The 16,810-nt window shown below is 35.2% G+C and overlaps 1 protein-coding gene across 1 annotated transcript; it reads left to right on the top strand.

Annotated features, from left to right (window-relative positions):
• The first annotated feature begins 6,924 nt into the window (after nucleotides 1–6,924).
• Nucleotides 6,925–14,750, top strand: LOC7495965 (ABC transporter B family member 19). Its single transcript, XM_002323811.4, has 10 exons — nucleotides 6,925–7,512; nucleotides 7,636–7,690; nucleotides 8,060–8,235; nucleotides 8,656–8,856; nucleotides 9,338–9,597; nucleotides 9,689–10,005; nucleotides 10,085–10,308; nucleotides 10,419–11,238; nucleotides 11,364–11,605; nucleotides 13,319–14,750. Exons 1-10 carry the CDS (start codon nucleotides 7,261–7,263, stop codon nucleotides 14,525–14,527), a joined length of 3,756 nt encoding a protein of 1,251 aa, XP_002323847.1. The 5' UTR covers nucleotides 6,925–7,260; the 3' UTR covers nucleotides 14,528–14,750.
• The last annotated feature ends 2,060 nt before the right edge of the window (nucleotides 14,751–16,810 follow it).

Consider the following 16,810-nt stretch of genomic DNA (forward strand, 5'->3'; position numbering starts at 1 on the left):
CGGTGTTCATCTCATCCTTGCCACAGATCCTACGAAGGTGACTTTTTTTTCCTTTCAGTTTCAAGGATGCAAGTAAATGTCATATTAATCTAGTAGTAAATGAGAGATGGGCTTGAGTCTCGAAGCGGGGTTTGATCAATACCAATGGTATTTGACAACACATCTTTAATTAAAAAAATATTTATATAGTTTTGTGGAGCATAATATATCAGTACTCTCTCTCTCTCTCTCTCTCTCTCTCTCTCTTTTGTGTATATGTGGAAAAACTATCTGGTACCCATGAAACACTGTAACTGGTAACAGACTGTAATAATTTTGGAATAGTAACTAGGTACAACAGATTCGTGCGATACCTTTATGAACCAGGCAAGGTAAGGGCCAAAGCCAAAAGAATAGGGTTTTGCAGTTCTGAGTTCTGGTGGCATTGCTGGCATTGAATACAGAATGGGACCTCGCAATTACTATTCTCCATATAATCCAAAATCAAGTAAATAACTTCTGGGTTTTAGAAGTTAAGATGGCAGAGATGATTGTGAACCGTTAGGTTGCAGGCAGCCACTGTTGCTGCAAAGGCTTTGCATCACCCAATATATATGCATGTGAGATCATATGAGATCTGCGATGTCAATTGTTCTTTGTTAAGTATAACGGATCCAGTTGCTGATATCATGTTTCGAAGATGAAAAATTGCAGAAGAAATTGAGAAATATAAATATTTTCTTCTTTCTGGTTACTCTTGCCCTTTCTTCCTCTCAATCAAGTTATTTCTTTCCAACTTGAATCCTTATTGTATATTAGTTTATTCCTGTCATTTGTTCAGGTTTTCTGATTGGGCAATTAAAAGGAAATGAAGTGTATTGGTCCCATTAACATATAATTGCAGTGGATGTCAATTTATAAAGTGTTCATGGGGGTGTTTGTGAGTACATTTGAATTTCAAACTGTTTTCATGTGATTTTTTAAACGTGTATTTTACATGAATAAATATTAAATTTAGTTGTTTTTTAGTATTTTTTTTATAGTTTTGATGTGTTGATACTAGGAGTAAGTAGAAAAACTGATTAAATCGAAAAAACCAAACCATGAAAAAAACCGATTAGAATATTTAAAAAAATATTCGGCAACCAAACCGAACCGGTTTAGTTAAAAAATATAAAATAACTGAATCAAACTGAAACCAAGCTCATCACAAAACCGATTAGAAAGACCAAAAAAACCCAAAAAACAATATAGTTTTGGTTTTTAATATAAAATAACCGAACCGAATCAAAACTGGTCGGTTAATGGAACTGGTTTCGGTTTTATTTTTTGTATTTTATAAAATTTCAATTTGGTTATTTTTTAGGTAAAAACCAAACCGAATCAAAATTGATCACCCCTAACTAATATAGAAAATAAAAAAAATCTAAAAAAAAAATTATTTTAATATATTTTTAAACAAATTTTTTTTTTAAAAAAAAAAGTGTCATATATCACAATTCTAAACAAAAGATGCCTATATTTTCATTATCCTTTGGCTTTGTTGGTTAATTCCAAGGAGAAGAGAGACACAAAAATATGTAGATCTACAGTAACAAGATGAATCCCTTGATTTTTATTTTTTTGTTCTTTTTTTGATGATGGAGTCACAGATTGTATCTCACTGTCTTCATCTTTTCTTTTCAAAGGTCACTAATTTTCCACAACTTTTAGCATTCAATTATAGGAGCGAGCCTCCTACTGTGTAGTTTTATGTGCATCTGCATGACATAAAAAATGGTTTGATGATCAGCTGTCTTAATAGCCACCATGAATTTTAACCAAAAAAAAAAAAAAAACATTTTGTTCTCTGAAGATTATCAATTCAAGTCTCACAAATATCAGGATTATTGGAGACTTATATATATGGTCAGAGACTTTAGAGCTCGTGAGATTAGTTGAGGTGTACGCAAGCTAATCCAGAAATCCATATTAATAATAATAAAAAAACGTGCACTTGAGGGTCTAGCTCAGTGGTCAACAGGTGAGGCTTGCCTTGCCCCCGTCCCGAGTTCGACCCTCCATGTGCATGCCTGTCACCCCCGCGGTGCCTTACCTGTCTACTGGGCTTGCAAGATGTTCAGTAGACCCGGGAAATAGTCGTGGTACGCGCAAGCTGGCCCGGACACCCCGGATTATAAAAAAATAATAATAATAATAATAAATAATAATAATAAAAAAAACATTATATTTTCCTGGTTAATGTCAACGAGAGGGATTGGGATCCTCATTCCTAATGTTCCTCGTAACATAGGTGCTTGCTACTTAGCTTAAAGTCATGGTATTTGAAATAATTTCAAAGTATATTTAACGACTTAATATGTGGATTAATGAAAAAAACTAATAAACAATCATGAATTCATAAAGTTTTTTAAAATATGCTTTTATTAAAAAAATAAACAGGCACTTGTTCTTTCTTATAAAGTTTAACGCTTCTATATTAAACACTACAATTTTAATTTACATTAAATGCTTCTTCTACAAATGATTGATTGTATCTCATTAGACATTTGTATAAGGCTCTATATATACTCTTAAATGACTAGAAATAATAATAATAATAATATCTAAGTTTGATAGATTTGTATCTATAAAACCAATAAATAGGTACTTACCAAGTCTTTTAATTAATGCTTATCAATTATATTATATATAAAAAATACTCAATAAATATTTGTAGTGTCATTTTTCTTCTTCTTTTTTCTTTATGATACTTATATTATTTTTCGTTAGTTATAGTATTTTTTTAATACTGAATAATTAAATTATAGCTAATTACATCTTCTTCTTCTTTTTCGTTTTCTTTAACATAAAGTAATCGATCAAAGTAAGTTGTTTTTGTTTTTCTAATGAAATGTATCTAAAATTTATATATTAATTAGAAGTATCACAATTATATATGGCTATATATATTATTTAAGTAATTTACTTTCAAAAGAAGTAGATCTTTTATAAAGATGGAAGAGAATCTAACAACAATTCTAACCCTAATTTACTTTTGAGTGGAAACCTAATTCTATATATAGGGCGATCGTAAAAGTGTTTTTTTTTAATATTATTTTTACTAATAAATATTAAATTTTCTTAAAAGATATTCTAGAGCTTAAAAGTTTGACTATTAAAATCGGTAGATACTTGAAGTATTTTTTAAAGGCTAAATAGTTATACTATATTAAAAAAAAGACACTCAATAAATACTAGAAACAAATGTTTTCTTGTCATTATTTTTTAAGATACACTTTAAGAATTTACTATTTCAACCCATAATAATTGATCGAGGTGAATCTTTTAAATCTAGGTTAATATTTTAAATTCACAATCCTTGAAATTCAAAACCCGGGTTCAATTAAAAATTTTAATTGTCAACCAATTTAATGCTAACCAAAGCAGAAAAAAATGAGCATCAAATATGAAAGGAGAAAAAAAAATGAAGGGGTGAAATTAAAAAAGAAAACAAATTCAAAAACTATTTTAAATAAACAAATCAAAAGAATAATAATCAAATCTGATTGATAAAAAACTAAAGAATGATGCAATTGAAAACATAATTTTTTTGAGAAATAAATTAAAATAAAATAATCAGGGATAAAATAAAAAAAAATAGCATAAAGGGTTGATATTTTTGTGTTGATATGAAAATTCAAAAGATGAGACACAAATTTATAGAAAAGAAGAGAAAAAAAAAAGAAATTCGATAATGCATGGGAGGTCCAGCGAATTGACAGAATTTAAAACAATAGCTAGCTTTATAAAATGAGTTATATTGAAGAGATATTTTCAATCAAAATCCCAACCATTGATTTAAATTTTAAAGGTAAGATTTGACTAAATTTTGTAACTTTCAAGAATACAAGAGGATCTCAATCCAATAATTAACTTTATTAAGGCATCATGTCAAATAAATAAATCTAGACGGTTGGATGATTGTTTTATGTTAAAAAAAAAGGCTCAATAAAGAAATTTAAACCACTAATTTAGTAATTAAAATTGACCCTACTATTTTTTATTATTTCAATTTAACACGTCATTATTAAGACTTTATATCCGTCTAACTAGTAATATATTGATATGGAAACATATTAAAAAAACAAATAAATCTAAAAATCTTTTATATGCATAAGAAATATAATATATTAAAAAAGTTAAAATTTAAAATTCATGTCTTTTGAAATCCAGTGGCTCCAACAATCTTGCATGATCCATTTTTAATTTACTTTGGGTATAATTTGTTACTTAGTCGGATTTTCTTGCTGTCCATGGATTTCATTCATGGTTTCACCACTGAACTTTCTTTCTCATGCATGCTTGAAAAAATCAAGTGCGAACAGTAACAGGAGAGGGAACAAAAGGAGGCCATTTTTTCTTCTTCTTTCTCTCTCTAAGCTTTTATGGCATGGATTCATCTGTGGAGAGTATTATTTCAGGTACCAAATCCCCAACACAAATCCATAATTTGAAAGGTACTCATGAAGGAAGGGATCATTGGCATAGCTTGGAGGAGGGGAATTATTGAGGGTCTCGACACAGTTCCATTGAAAAAGAGGCTGCAATGACACATGCGATGTCAGCGAATGCGATATGCTTTTGCGGAGGCGAACATTATAGAGATAAGAACGCAAAAATCACAAAAGCAACACCTCTTCTCTGCTGCTCCATATATCCTAAGCATTACAAAAGAAAAGGTGGGGAAAATCCTTTTTCCTCCATTGTTTGATCTTCATAATCCATGAGAACCAATGAATCCTTGCTAGGTGTGTAACATTAGTGATCATCCCTTCAAACAATGGGAAGACAAGAAATGGGTGTTCACGATATTAGAGAATAATATAAATTATATCTTGTGATTTTATCTAAAAGTTTAAACTATTGGGTTAAGATAGTTTTTTGACATAATATCAGAGCCTTGATGACCAAGCGGTTACGAGTTCGAATCTCACCATCCTTATTTATTTGATAAAAATTAAAGCACAAGGTAATGTGGATATATATAAATTCAAACCAATATAAACCATATCTTGAAACCTAACCTAAAAGTTTAAACTATTAGGTTGAGATGGTTCTTTGACACGGGAGTATGATAGTGATTTTTTTTTAAAGTGTTTTTTGTTTGGAAATGCATCTAAATAACAGTTGCTTTTCAAAATGTTTTTTTGTTTGAAAATATAATAAAATAATATTTTTTATTTTTTTAAAATTATTTTTTTGATCATCACAACAATGATGCAAAAACATTAAAAAAATCAATTTTTTTTAAAATAAATCAACCCCGGAAAAGAAATCAAAAAAGTAAAATTTCTTCACTGCTGCCAACAACCTTTTAACAAAAAGCCCTTTAAAGACAAATCCACTGCACTCTGTTAAGCAACACAATCAACATCATAATCAATGACATTGCATTATATCCCACCAACAAGTAATTAATCTCAGTTGCATGTAAATAACCAGACCTGTACATTTATCTTTCTTTAATTCCTGTTCATACAGTGCTCCGAATATACTAGCTTTCATCCTTCTTTCTTTCTCTTTCTCTTTCGCTTTGCCTGCTAACCTAGCCCTAGCTAGCTACTAGTGTTCATAAAAAAATACTAATTAACACGATCCAACTTCTTTTCTCTCAATTTCACAGATTAAATACAAAGCTTGTCACATGCCTTGCCAAATATAATAATATATACTACTGAAATATGTTGCAGGAACCCTCAAGGGTCGATTTACATGATAAAAAAAGCTTCACTCCGTTTGAAGAACAGTGTGTGTGTGTGTGTGTGTGTGTGTGTGGGTGGGTGTGGGCAAAGGAACCAAGACAACGCATATAGGACACCACACATTGACCCAGATTCCACTTAACCTGTATAAAAAATTAAAAATTAAAAAACTAAAATAGAAATTAAATCTTTATCTTTGGTTTTTTTTTCTATTTCGATCCTTCAAGTTTTTAATGATTTGCGCTTTAGTTGTTTAATGTTTTTTATCCTCAGAAATTACGCTGTCATAATTTTATATGTTGTGACGTGTTTCCTTTTGCTTGATCTCGCATATGTTCTCTAACATGAATTATTCTTACATTGCATTAATCTTGTTTTAGAGGTACAAGAACTCGTACTTCAATTTTCTAACTACCAAAGGTTGCTAATCTTGTTTTTTTTCCTTTTTTTTTTAATATTTCACAATAAAATTACTTTTAAATAAATAATTACGATGATATTTAAAAAAATCATATGATTGTGCTATATTTTTTAAATAAGATTTAGCCTTTTTAGGGTAATATTAGCAGTTATATTATGAATAATTATATATGAACCTAATATAATGTTTTTAAAAGAAATTACACTTGAATATTAAATGAGAATAAAATATATATTTTGTTGTGATTTTCTTGAATATTTTAATTAAATTAATTATTCTTTTAATTTACCATATAGTTACATAAAAAATATCAATACATGATTTTTTAGTTTTTAGTTAAAGTTAGTTTTTCATATTATGATTATTTCTTATTTAAACAACTATGCTTCTAATAAAAAAACATGATTTTATTAAAATAAAAAAAAATAAGAAAAAAAGAGTTCGGACTCAAAAACACACTTTTTTTCACCTTGATTTAATTTTTACGGATATTTATTTTAATTAAATTGATTTTTTTATTAAAAAGACCATGCTATTAATAAAAAAAAACATGTTACTGTAAAATTATACTATGAATAAGAAAAAAAATATTTTTTTTTATAAAATTTGAATCATTAAAATTCGTGTAAATATTAATTTTAATATATCATAATTAAATAAAAATAAGTTTTTAAAATGACCCCCTGTCTTGGCGCGGCATTTAACCCTTGTTCACCTAAAACAACTAGAGAGTTGAGCCCTCCACTATAAAACTCCTCTCTCACTCGTTAATAATGTGTATATATTCCTTCAAAAACTCCTCACACTCTCCTGTCCCCCTCAGCCCCTGTGACCACTAGTCCAACATACTCTCACTTTACTCAAAACACACTCTCCCTGTCTCTCCCTCTCTATGTTTACTCTGCTCTCCTTTCCCTTCTACACATGCACCTTTTCTTATAGTTCTTCAGAGATCTCTCATCACCTTCAATGGCAATAAGCCCAGTGGTTACTATCTCTCTATATTAACTTTATAAGAATCCTTTTCTTTTTACTACTCTTGAGAGTCAACTCATTGGCTTACAAAACTTTTTCCATATTTTGTTTTTCTGAGGAGAGCTTGGTTCTGGGGCCATAATGGCAGAAACCACAGAAGCTAATAGACCATCATTGCCAGAAGCAGAGAAGAAGAAAGAGCAAAGCTTGCCATTCTATCAGCTTTTCTCATTTGCTGACAAATATGATTGGTTACTTATGATCTCTGGTAGCATAGGAGCCATTATTCATGGCTCTTCAATGCCTGTTTTTTTCCTCTTGTTTGGTGAAATGGTTAATGGGTTTGGCAAGAACCAATCTGATTTGTATAAAATGACTCATGAAGTCTCCAAGGTTTGTTCCTTTTAATTTCATGGATGATTATCTACCTACTCAAAGCTTCTATCTTTGTTCTCTTTTTTCATGTTACTGTTAGATCTCTGAGATCTATTGTTTTTGTTTTCCTTGTGAATGCAGTACGCTCTCTATTTTGTGTATCTTGGTATTGTTGTGTGCCTATCATCCTATGCAGGTATGGTAATTAACATTCATGAACTTTCTTGTTTATCTTCTTCTTGTTATTTTTATACTGAATCCCACTTGGGGGGTGGCCAATGGTTACATATGCGGCTCGTGTAGCCAGTTCACTTCAGACCAGTGGGTGCGTGGCTAAGCCCACGTGGACCATGGACTAGTCTATTTCAACACCCTTATTCACACATCTCCATCACCATGTATCTCTCTTATTCATGTTCATGTACTCTTCTCCTAACATTAATTCTAACTCTTCTAATAACATTAATTCTTTGTCCCATTTTGTGAAGTTTCCCCCCCCTCAATTTCATTGTAAAATATTGAGCTGTCAAAGTAACATAAGAATGGGGTTTTTTTGTTTTACCAGAGATTGCATGCTGGATGTACACTGGAGAAAGGCAAGTGAGTACATTGAGAAAGAAGTATTTAGAAGCAGTTTTGAAACAAGATGTTGGATTCTTTGACACAGATGCTAGAACTGGGGATATTGTCTTTAGTGTCTCAACTGACACCCTTCTTGTCCAAGATGCCATTAGTGAGAAGGTTAATTTAACTCCCTCAACTTCAAAGATGCTCTTTTCCCTTATTTACTAACCTTCCCTCTTTCTCCCCACCCTTTTTATGTTAAAAGTAATTTTTTTCCCCTTGAAAAATTGGAATTTTTTTTTTTTTGTACAGTACGGGTATGGGGGCACAGTATAGTGTTGGGGTTAGAGTTAAATTGCAAAATGATCATTCTCAGACTAGTTGGTTCTCCAATAACACGGGACCCATTATCATCTTATGGAGTTTGACGGAGCATGTTAGCAATTTTGACTTAACGTGCGCCTACATCTCTGTTGGACTTTTGTGATTGGGTTTCTTAGCAGAACCAAAACTACTGGGGACTAGTTTAATGCTTATTCAAGGCTAAAACATTTCAAGTACTTTTCTAATTTTTTTTTAACTATTGGAAAATCTCAGGTGGGGAATTTTATACATTATTTATCTACATTTTTAGCCGGGCTAGTGGTTGGTTTTGTGTCCGCGTGGAGGCTGGCATTGCTAAGTGTAGCAGTGATACCAGGAATAGCTTTTGCTGGGGGTTTGTATGCTTATACTCTCACTGGACTCACGTCCAAGAGCCGTGAATCTTATGCGCAGGCCGGTATAATTGCTGAGCAGGTGAGGTTTTATTAGCCTTAAAGTTTAGTAAAGTAAATAAAGCTAATTCAATGTGAATAACTTGTCTAGTTGGTGCTATGTCTTTCCTTGTGAACACCATATGCTGCATAATTTGTCTTGATCCAGATTTCGAATTAATGACAAAGAGAGTACAGTTGTGTTGATATCATGTTAGTTTGTGTAATTTGTTGGGCATGGGAAAGCTGTAAGCTTTGGATTACTTAAATGACCCTTTGTGTTTCAAATGATGTTTTAGCATGTGCAACTTCCAAAGGGACATTGGCTTTTTCTCTAATTTACTATTTTTGAATCGATCTTGAATTCTATTTTGTCATTTAGGCCCAAATTTTTTCCAAATTGCACTCAAAGACCCTAGTAATGGAAGATGTTGAACTTCATGTGCTGCATAAATTTTATTGCATAACTATTACATTAGTTGTATTCGTTTTGTCAATCTGAATATATCTGCCATCTGGTGTAGGCTATTGCGCAAGTTCGGACAGTTTACTCTTTTGTTGGTGAGAGCAAAGCCCTGAGTTCTTATACAGATGCAATACAAAACACGTTGAAGCTTGGATACAAGGCTGGAATGGCCAAAGGTTTGGGGCTGGGATGTACCTATGGAATAGCATGCATGTCATGGGCCCTTGTATTCTGGTATGCTGGTGTTTTTATCAGGAATGGACAGACCGATGGAGGGAAAGCATTCACGGCCATTTTCTCTGCAATTGTTGGTGGCATGTAAATATCTAACTGAAACATGATGTTTCTTATTATAGGTATTTAAAGAATCGAAAGTTGGTAATAACTAGAAAATTAATGATTGTTTCAGGAGTCTGGGCCAGTCGTTTTCTAATCTTGGTGCATTTAGCAAAGGTAAAGCAGCTGGATACAAATTGATGGAGATTATCAAGCAAAGGCCTTCCATAACTCAAGATGCCGTAGATGGGAAATGCCTGGCTGAGGTTAACGGAAATATAGAATTCAAGAGTGTAACATTCAGTTACCCATCCAGGCCAGATGTTATTATATTCCGTGATTTCTCAATCTTCTTTCCTGCTGGAAAGACCGTTGCTGTTGTTGGTGGCAGTGGATCAGGAAAAAGCACTGTTGTCTCTCTAATAGAGAGATTTTATGATCCTAATCAGGGTAATTAAGATTTTCTTTTTCTAAGTGGCCTAGAGTAATTACATTGGTTGTCCTTATTTTTTTTTCAATGGATGAGCAGGGCAAGTTTTGCTGGATAACGTGGACATAAAAACCTTGCAATTAAGATGGCTACGTGATCAGATTGGGTTGGTGAACCAAGAACCTGCACTGTTTGCAACTACTATACTCGAGAACATACGATATGGAAAGCCTGATGCAACAATGGACGAAGTGGAAGCTGCCACTTCTGCTGCAAATGCTCATAGCTTCATTACTTTGCTTCCTAATGGATACAACACTCAGGTTGGTATATATCAGGCAACATAAATAGAGCAAATATAATTTCACTATCACTAGTTGTCTCAATAGGACATAAGGCTCCAGTATGACGTTACACTTCGATCCTGAATCAGGTGGGAGAGCGAGGAGTCCAACTCTCAGGTGGCCAGAAACAGAGGATTGCAATTGCTAGAGCTATGTTGAAGAACCCGAAGATCCTGCTTCTTGATGAAGCAACCAGTGCTCTTGATGCAAGTTCTGAGAGCATTGTTCAAGAAGCATTAGACCGCCTCATGATTGGAAGAACAACTGTAGTTGTTGCGCATCGACTCTCCACCATTAGAAATGTTGATACGATTGCAGTTATTCAGCAAGGGCTAGTTGTTGAGACAGGAACCCATGAAGAACTCATTGCCAAAGCAGGAGCATATGCTTCTCTAATCCGATTCCAAGAAATGGTGAGAAATAGAGACTTTGCTAACCCATCCACTCGCCGGTCACGCTCATCACGACTAAGCCATTCACTTTCAACAAAGTCTCTAAGCTTGCGGTCTGGCAGTTTACGAAACTTGAGCTATTCATACAGCACTGGTGCTGATGGCCGTATTGAGATGATCTCAAATGCTGAAACTGACCGTAAAAACCCCGCACCTGATGGCTATTTCTGCAGGTTGCTAAAGCTGAATGCTCCTGAATGGCCTTATTCGATAATGGGTGCTGTAGGATCCGTGCTTTCTGGGTTTATAGGTCCAACCTTTGCTATTGTGATGAGCAATATGATTGAAGTTTTCTACTATAGAAACCCGGCCTCCATGGAAAGGAAGACAAAAGAATATGTTTTTATATACATTGGTGCTGGTCTTTATGCTGTCGTTGCATACTTGATTCAGCATTACTTCTTCAGCATTATGGGAGAGAACCTCACTACAAGAGTGAGGAGGATGATGCTTGCGGGTAAGAAACTGCTATTATGCTATTTTTTATTTAGCACCGATTCACAATTATAAACGCTAATGCTTGGTTCCATGAAGAAAATCTCTTGCTCTTGGATCTTAATCTAATTTTGTTCTCTTGATCAGCAATTTTGAGGAATGAAGTTGGATGGTTCGATGAAGAAGAGCATAACTCAAGCCTAGTTGCAGCTCGATTAGCTACCGATGCTGCAGACGTAAAATCTGCAATAGCTGAGAGGATATCCGTCATACTACAAAACATGACTTCTCTCCTCACTTCATTCATAGTTGCTTTCATAGTAGAATGGAGGGTCTCCCTTCTCATTTTAGCCACCTTCCCTCTTCTCGTCCTCGCCAACTTTGCCCAGGTAAGTTTCAGTCGTTCAGTTTTACAAAACAATAATGCAAGCATCACCTTTTTACTTGTTTTCTCAAGCATTCTCTGCGAGTCTTGGTCAAACACATTTACCTATCCACAAAGCCACGCTTCACTCGAGAGGGCTCAATAAGGGCAAAAGAGTAAACCAAGAGAAATCTCATCGCTGACATTGGAATCTAATTTAACTTGCTCTCACCACTAGACGACAAAAGCTAAGACAACACCACGCATCAGACCCCTCTGCCAAGCACGTGCTCTCTTCTGCAAATCCTGTGCATTAACTCCTAAAAAATCCCAACACATAAAATATTTTGAACTTTGAAGGTCATACATAAATAACAGTGAACGTTAAAAATAGCCAAGATTCCATCAACTTCAATGCCACTGAAAAGTGTTATTCTCTAACTAAAATCTCGAGGCTGTGACCTTATCACACGCCTTTTTCCTTTGATCATTCTTATCCCAGTCAAATCTCAACATGTCTTGTTTCTATCAATGTTTTTTTCTTATCTGTTCATATTTATTTTTACGCTATCCTATCTTGGATTTTTACCATGCACCGACACCGCTCCATGCAGTGTGTAGAAGTCAGTCTAGGTACGCGGGCCATTTTCTTTGAAGTCCTGCTATTATCTTTTGTTTACTACTGTATTTTCCTAGTAGACTAGTCACCCCCGAGCGAGCGTTTCAAGGGATTCTTGGCCCGTGAATCGCATTATTTATGACACATTTTCTGCCAGATATGTTTTCTTCCTTTGTTTTTCCTGTTGGGCTATTTTGTGTCTTTCATTTTCTTGTTTTCCCTTCCTGGAGAGTGTCAGGCTGTGACAGTCAATAGTAACATGGCAGGGACACCACCCTATCCCGGTCCTGCATTATTGTCTCTAGGTTGTGGGCTTTGTCGTTTTGAATTTCTGGAGGGTTTTCCATGTTCTGGGCTAGTTTTCAAACAGTGGACTAGACTGGACTGGACTTGGCACAACTGCTCAGTACAGACAGTGACAGTGGTGCTCTAAGCTCGCGCATGCTATATGCAGTTACACAAGTTTGATTGCTTGCGGAAATACCTGAAATATGCAGTATAGTGGACAAAAGAAAGTCTTGTAAATGTCCTGGTAATACAGGAGGAGACTGTTAACCTGCTTTGGCTCTACTTCAAGTGGGTTCCATTCACTATTGAGTGTAAAATCCTGTTGAAGTATCCACCTGCTATTTCATTTGAGTACACACATTGACTCCGTCAACCCCAAAAGTAAAAATAAACCTGGAAACAACTACTGTGTAGTTGCTGATTAATAACCAAAAATGTCTTTTGTAGATTAAAATACTAATTGATGCTGGGTGTTACTTGGGAAGATTTTTAACTGACCAATGAAAGGGAAGAGAAGAACTAAAAAAATGTTCAGACCATCTCATTTTGTTCATGATTGCTTTATTTATTCATATAATAAGTAACTTTGCTCAAATCATCTGGGACAACCTCATAGGAACTCGTTCTTGAAAGGATGTACCACATATAAGTTGGTTTTTTTTTTCTTTTTTTAGTTTAGCAAACTGAACTGAGTTCATTTCCTCTTTGATTGTATTTTTTTTCGGAAGACATCTATCTTCAATAGTTCGAATGTTTGTTTAAGATTACAGACAAGAATTCATAAATGTGATTTTGATAATACTTAATTTTGTTATTGTCTTGATCACACAGCAACTCTCTCTCAAAGGATTTGCTGGAGACACAGCCAAGGCCCATGCAAAGACTAGCATGATTGCTGGTGAGGGGGTGAGCAATATCCGAACTGTTGCAGCCTTCAATGCCCAAGGCAAGGTCCTCTCTCTGTTCTGCCATGAGCTTCGTGTTCCGCAGCTTCATAGCCTACGTCGAAGTCAAACTTCTGGCCTCCTCTTTGGCCTCTCTCAGCTTGCTCTTTATGGTTCTGAAGCTCTTATTCTGTGGTACGGTGCTCACCTTGTTAGCAAAGGGGTTTCCACATTCTCAAAGGTCATTAAGGTTTTCGTGGTACTGGTCATCACAGCTAATTCAGTTGCAGAAACTGTTAGTCTTGCCCCTGAGATTATTAGGGGTGGCGAAGCTGTTGGTTCTGTTTTTTCAATTTTGGAACGTTCTACTAAGATTGACCCTGATGATTCTGAGGCTGAGCCTGTTGAATCACTTCGTGGGGAAATTGAACTTAGACATGTTGATTTCGCATACCCTTCTCGACCTGATGTGCCTGTGTTCAAGGACTTGAACCTTAGAATCCGAGCTGGCCAAAGCCAGGCCCTTGTTGGTGCTAGTGGGTGTGGAAAAAGTTCAGTGATCTCGTTGATTGAACGATTCTATGATCCTATGGCGGGGAAGGTTATGATTGATGGGAAGGATATTCGACGATTGAATTTGAAGTCTCTTAGGCTTAAAATTGGATTGGTGCAACAAGAGCCAGCGCTATTTGCAGCAAGCATTTTCGATAACATTGCCTATGGAAAAGACGGTGCAACTGAAGCTGAAGTAATTGAAGCCGCTCGAGCTGCCAATGTGCACGGGTTTGTTAGTGCATTGCCTGATGGATATAAAACGCCAGTTGGTGAGAGAGGAGTTCAGCTGTCTGGGGGTCAAAAACAAAGAATCGCAATAGCTAGGGCTGTTCTTAAGGACCCAGCAATCCTACTACTGGATGAGGCTACAAGTGCACTTGATGCCGAATCAGAATGTGTGCTACAAGAAGCACTCGAGAGGCTAATGAGGGGCCGAACCACAGTGCTTGTGGCTCATCGTTTATCCACCATTAGAGGGGTGGATAGCATTGGAGTTGTGCAGGATGGGCGGATTGTGGAGCAAGGCAGCCATTCCGAACTGGTTAGCCGGCCCGACGGGGCTTACTTTAGACTTTTGCAGCTACAGCACCATCACATATGAGAGAGCATTTTGATTGAAGCAGCATGGCCTTGTTGATTGTTAATTATGTTTGGGGTTCCATTAACCTTGTGTTTCTATTTTTCCTTCTTTTTTTTTTGGACGATGATGACAGTTGTAGATATGGTAATGTGGAGACTACATCTTGAAGAAAACTATCCCATCTCCAGATGGGGTAGCATATGTTTAAATATAAATATCTAAGGGTGCATATCCATGTTGTCTATCTGGTTATTGCCACCAACCGATTAGCTTTTCCTCCTCTCAAGTGTTGCTTTATAGCAGTGAAACAGCAACCCCCAGTAATCATGCTTCTAGCTCCCATTGGAAACCTTTTCTAGCTGTTGCTTTCCCCGTATTGCATGTGATTGTTAGTGTTCTTTTCGATTTGGGGTAAGAGACACTATTTTTTTTATCCCTCCTGTGAGTTGAAGGCCCACATGAATCATTGGGCAGTTAAACAGCAGCAAAAAACTAGTTTATCACATATTAGCAGAAGGGAGACATATTCATTCCAGGCAAATGATATGAATTATTATTGTAAAGAAAGAAGCGGGTGAAAATCTCGTTAGTTGTAAAGTATACGCATGTGTTTCAAAAGTGTGGATCATGATGCAGGAGGTGCGCATTACGGGCCCAGCTATGTGCAATTTTTTGAGTGCACTTCTATGCAAGTGTAGTGCCCCTTTTCCATATATAATTGGATTTTCCCGAGTTCTTAGATCTTGAAGCCAAGAAAGCTTCTTTTCGTATCAGATTGGTTATTATTATGTTCGCCTAAAAGGATTCTACCATGGGTGTACTTGCTCTGTCACAAAGGGGGAGGTCCAGGGCCCTCCTCTTACAATTCTTGAACGCACATCTCTCCACTTTGCCAGGAAGATGCGGGCTAAAAGTAGAAAAACCAGAGATTGGATAGAAACAGAAGCAGGAATGGGATTCCTGGAGAAATAGCAAGGTGGAAAGAAATTAGGGCCCTACAGAGAGCTGATTCAGGGGGGCACATGGGGAAGATGATGAATCATGTCAGTCTTCAGTGGATCAGTCGCATTATATGTGCTTGCGACTCTCATCTGCTAAATAATTTAATTTAACATGAAGCTAATGGCTGTGGCCCCACATTATTTACATATAGTAACTAAGGTGTAGCTTTCTTTTTCATTATTACTCGCAGCACCATTCATGGGGTCCTCCCTCCCATAAACATTGCCTCCTCCGCAACCCTGTCATGTGTAGCCGTCAAGATAATCCAAGCCCTGAGATGCCAAAACATTTCTTGTGGTGCCGCAAATTTACATGGTGAGATCTTGTCCACCCACTTGCACAGGAGATCTGGATATTACTTGGTGTTTTACCTTCCTTGTTATCACATAACTTCAGCTTGAAAGATCCATCTCCAGAAGAAGGGAGGGACATGTCACATGGGGAAAATGCTGGCGGACTCGGAGGTGGATATCCGCCTCATGCCCCTTGGATTCTAGAGGGGTCATCTCTGTACATCTTAGCCGTATTGTCTATTTCCTGAGTCTACAAATGTTGACTGTTTGTCGCAAGAGAGTGGTACCTACTGTTCTGGTTTTTAATTTACAGAAGAACAAATGGGATTTGATAGGGTATTTTGGAGATCTAAAATATTTTTTATTTTAAAAATATATTGAAATAATATTTATTTTTTAAAAATATTTTTACATCAGTATATTAAAATAATTTAAAAATAAAAAAATAATTTAAAATAAAAAAAATATTTTTTTACACAAACAATATTCAGCAACAAAAACAAAAATGGCCTCACATTATGTAAGGCATGCTGCCCCAAACGCCCAATTCAATCATAACAAAGAATTCCTATTATGATTGTTTATGATTGTGGGGGTAACGGTAATTTTGTAACCTTGACCAATCATTTTCATTTGTATAGTATACAAAATGAAGGATTAAATTTCAGACGAAGATATTCTTGTGAAGCATGTTAATTACGAGCACATAAATGTTTTGGATTAATTTGAAGCATTTTAAAATAAAAATTCAAAAATTTAGAAAAGTATAGTCCAACCACACTTTAGAGAGAGAGAGAGAGAGATAGATTTTCTATGGAGTCCGCATTTAAAAAATGCATGAAGAATTTATTTTGCATCTAACCTATATTATTATTATTAGTATAATTATCATTTCTCTCTTAAAAAAAAACAATGATATTTGTGTTGATGGTAAATTGTCTTTTGACCCATTAATCATTATGAGACTTAGTCTAGATAATTTGATTTTTTTTCACCTTTTAAATGCACA

The sequence above is a fragment of the Populus trichocarpa genome, chromosome 17 (assembly GCF_000002775.5).
Source record: "Populus trichocarpa isolate Nisqually-1 chromosome 17, P.trichocarpa_v4.1, whole genome shotgun sequence".
NCBI classification, from domain to species: domain Eukaryota; kingdom Viridiplantae; phylum Streptophyta; class Magnoliopsida; order Malpighiales; family Salicaceae; genus Populus; species Populus trichocarpa.

Excerpts from the sequence above, each read along its gene's own strand:
- LOC7495965 (XM_002323811.4), top strand. The coding sequence starts at position 7,261 with ATGGCAGAAACCACAGAAGCTAATAGACCATCATTGCCAGAAGCAGAG. Across the intron at positions 7,513-7,635 it reads TGACTCATGAAGTCTCCAAG|TACGCTCTCTATTTTGTGTA; the intron begins GTTTGTTCCTTT and ends TTGTGAATGCAG. Across the intron at positions 10,309-10,418 it reads CTAATGGATACAACACTCAG|GTGGGAGAGCGAGGAGTCCA; the intron begins GTTGGTATATAT and ends ATCCTGAATCAG.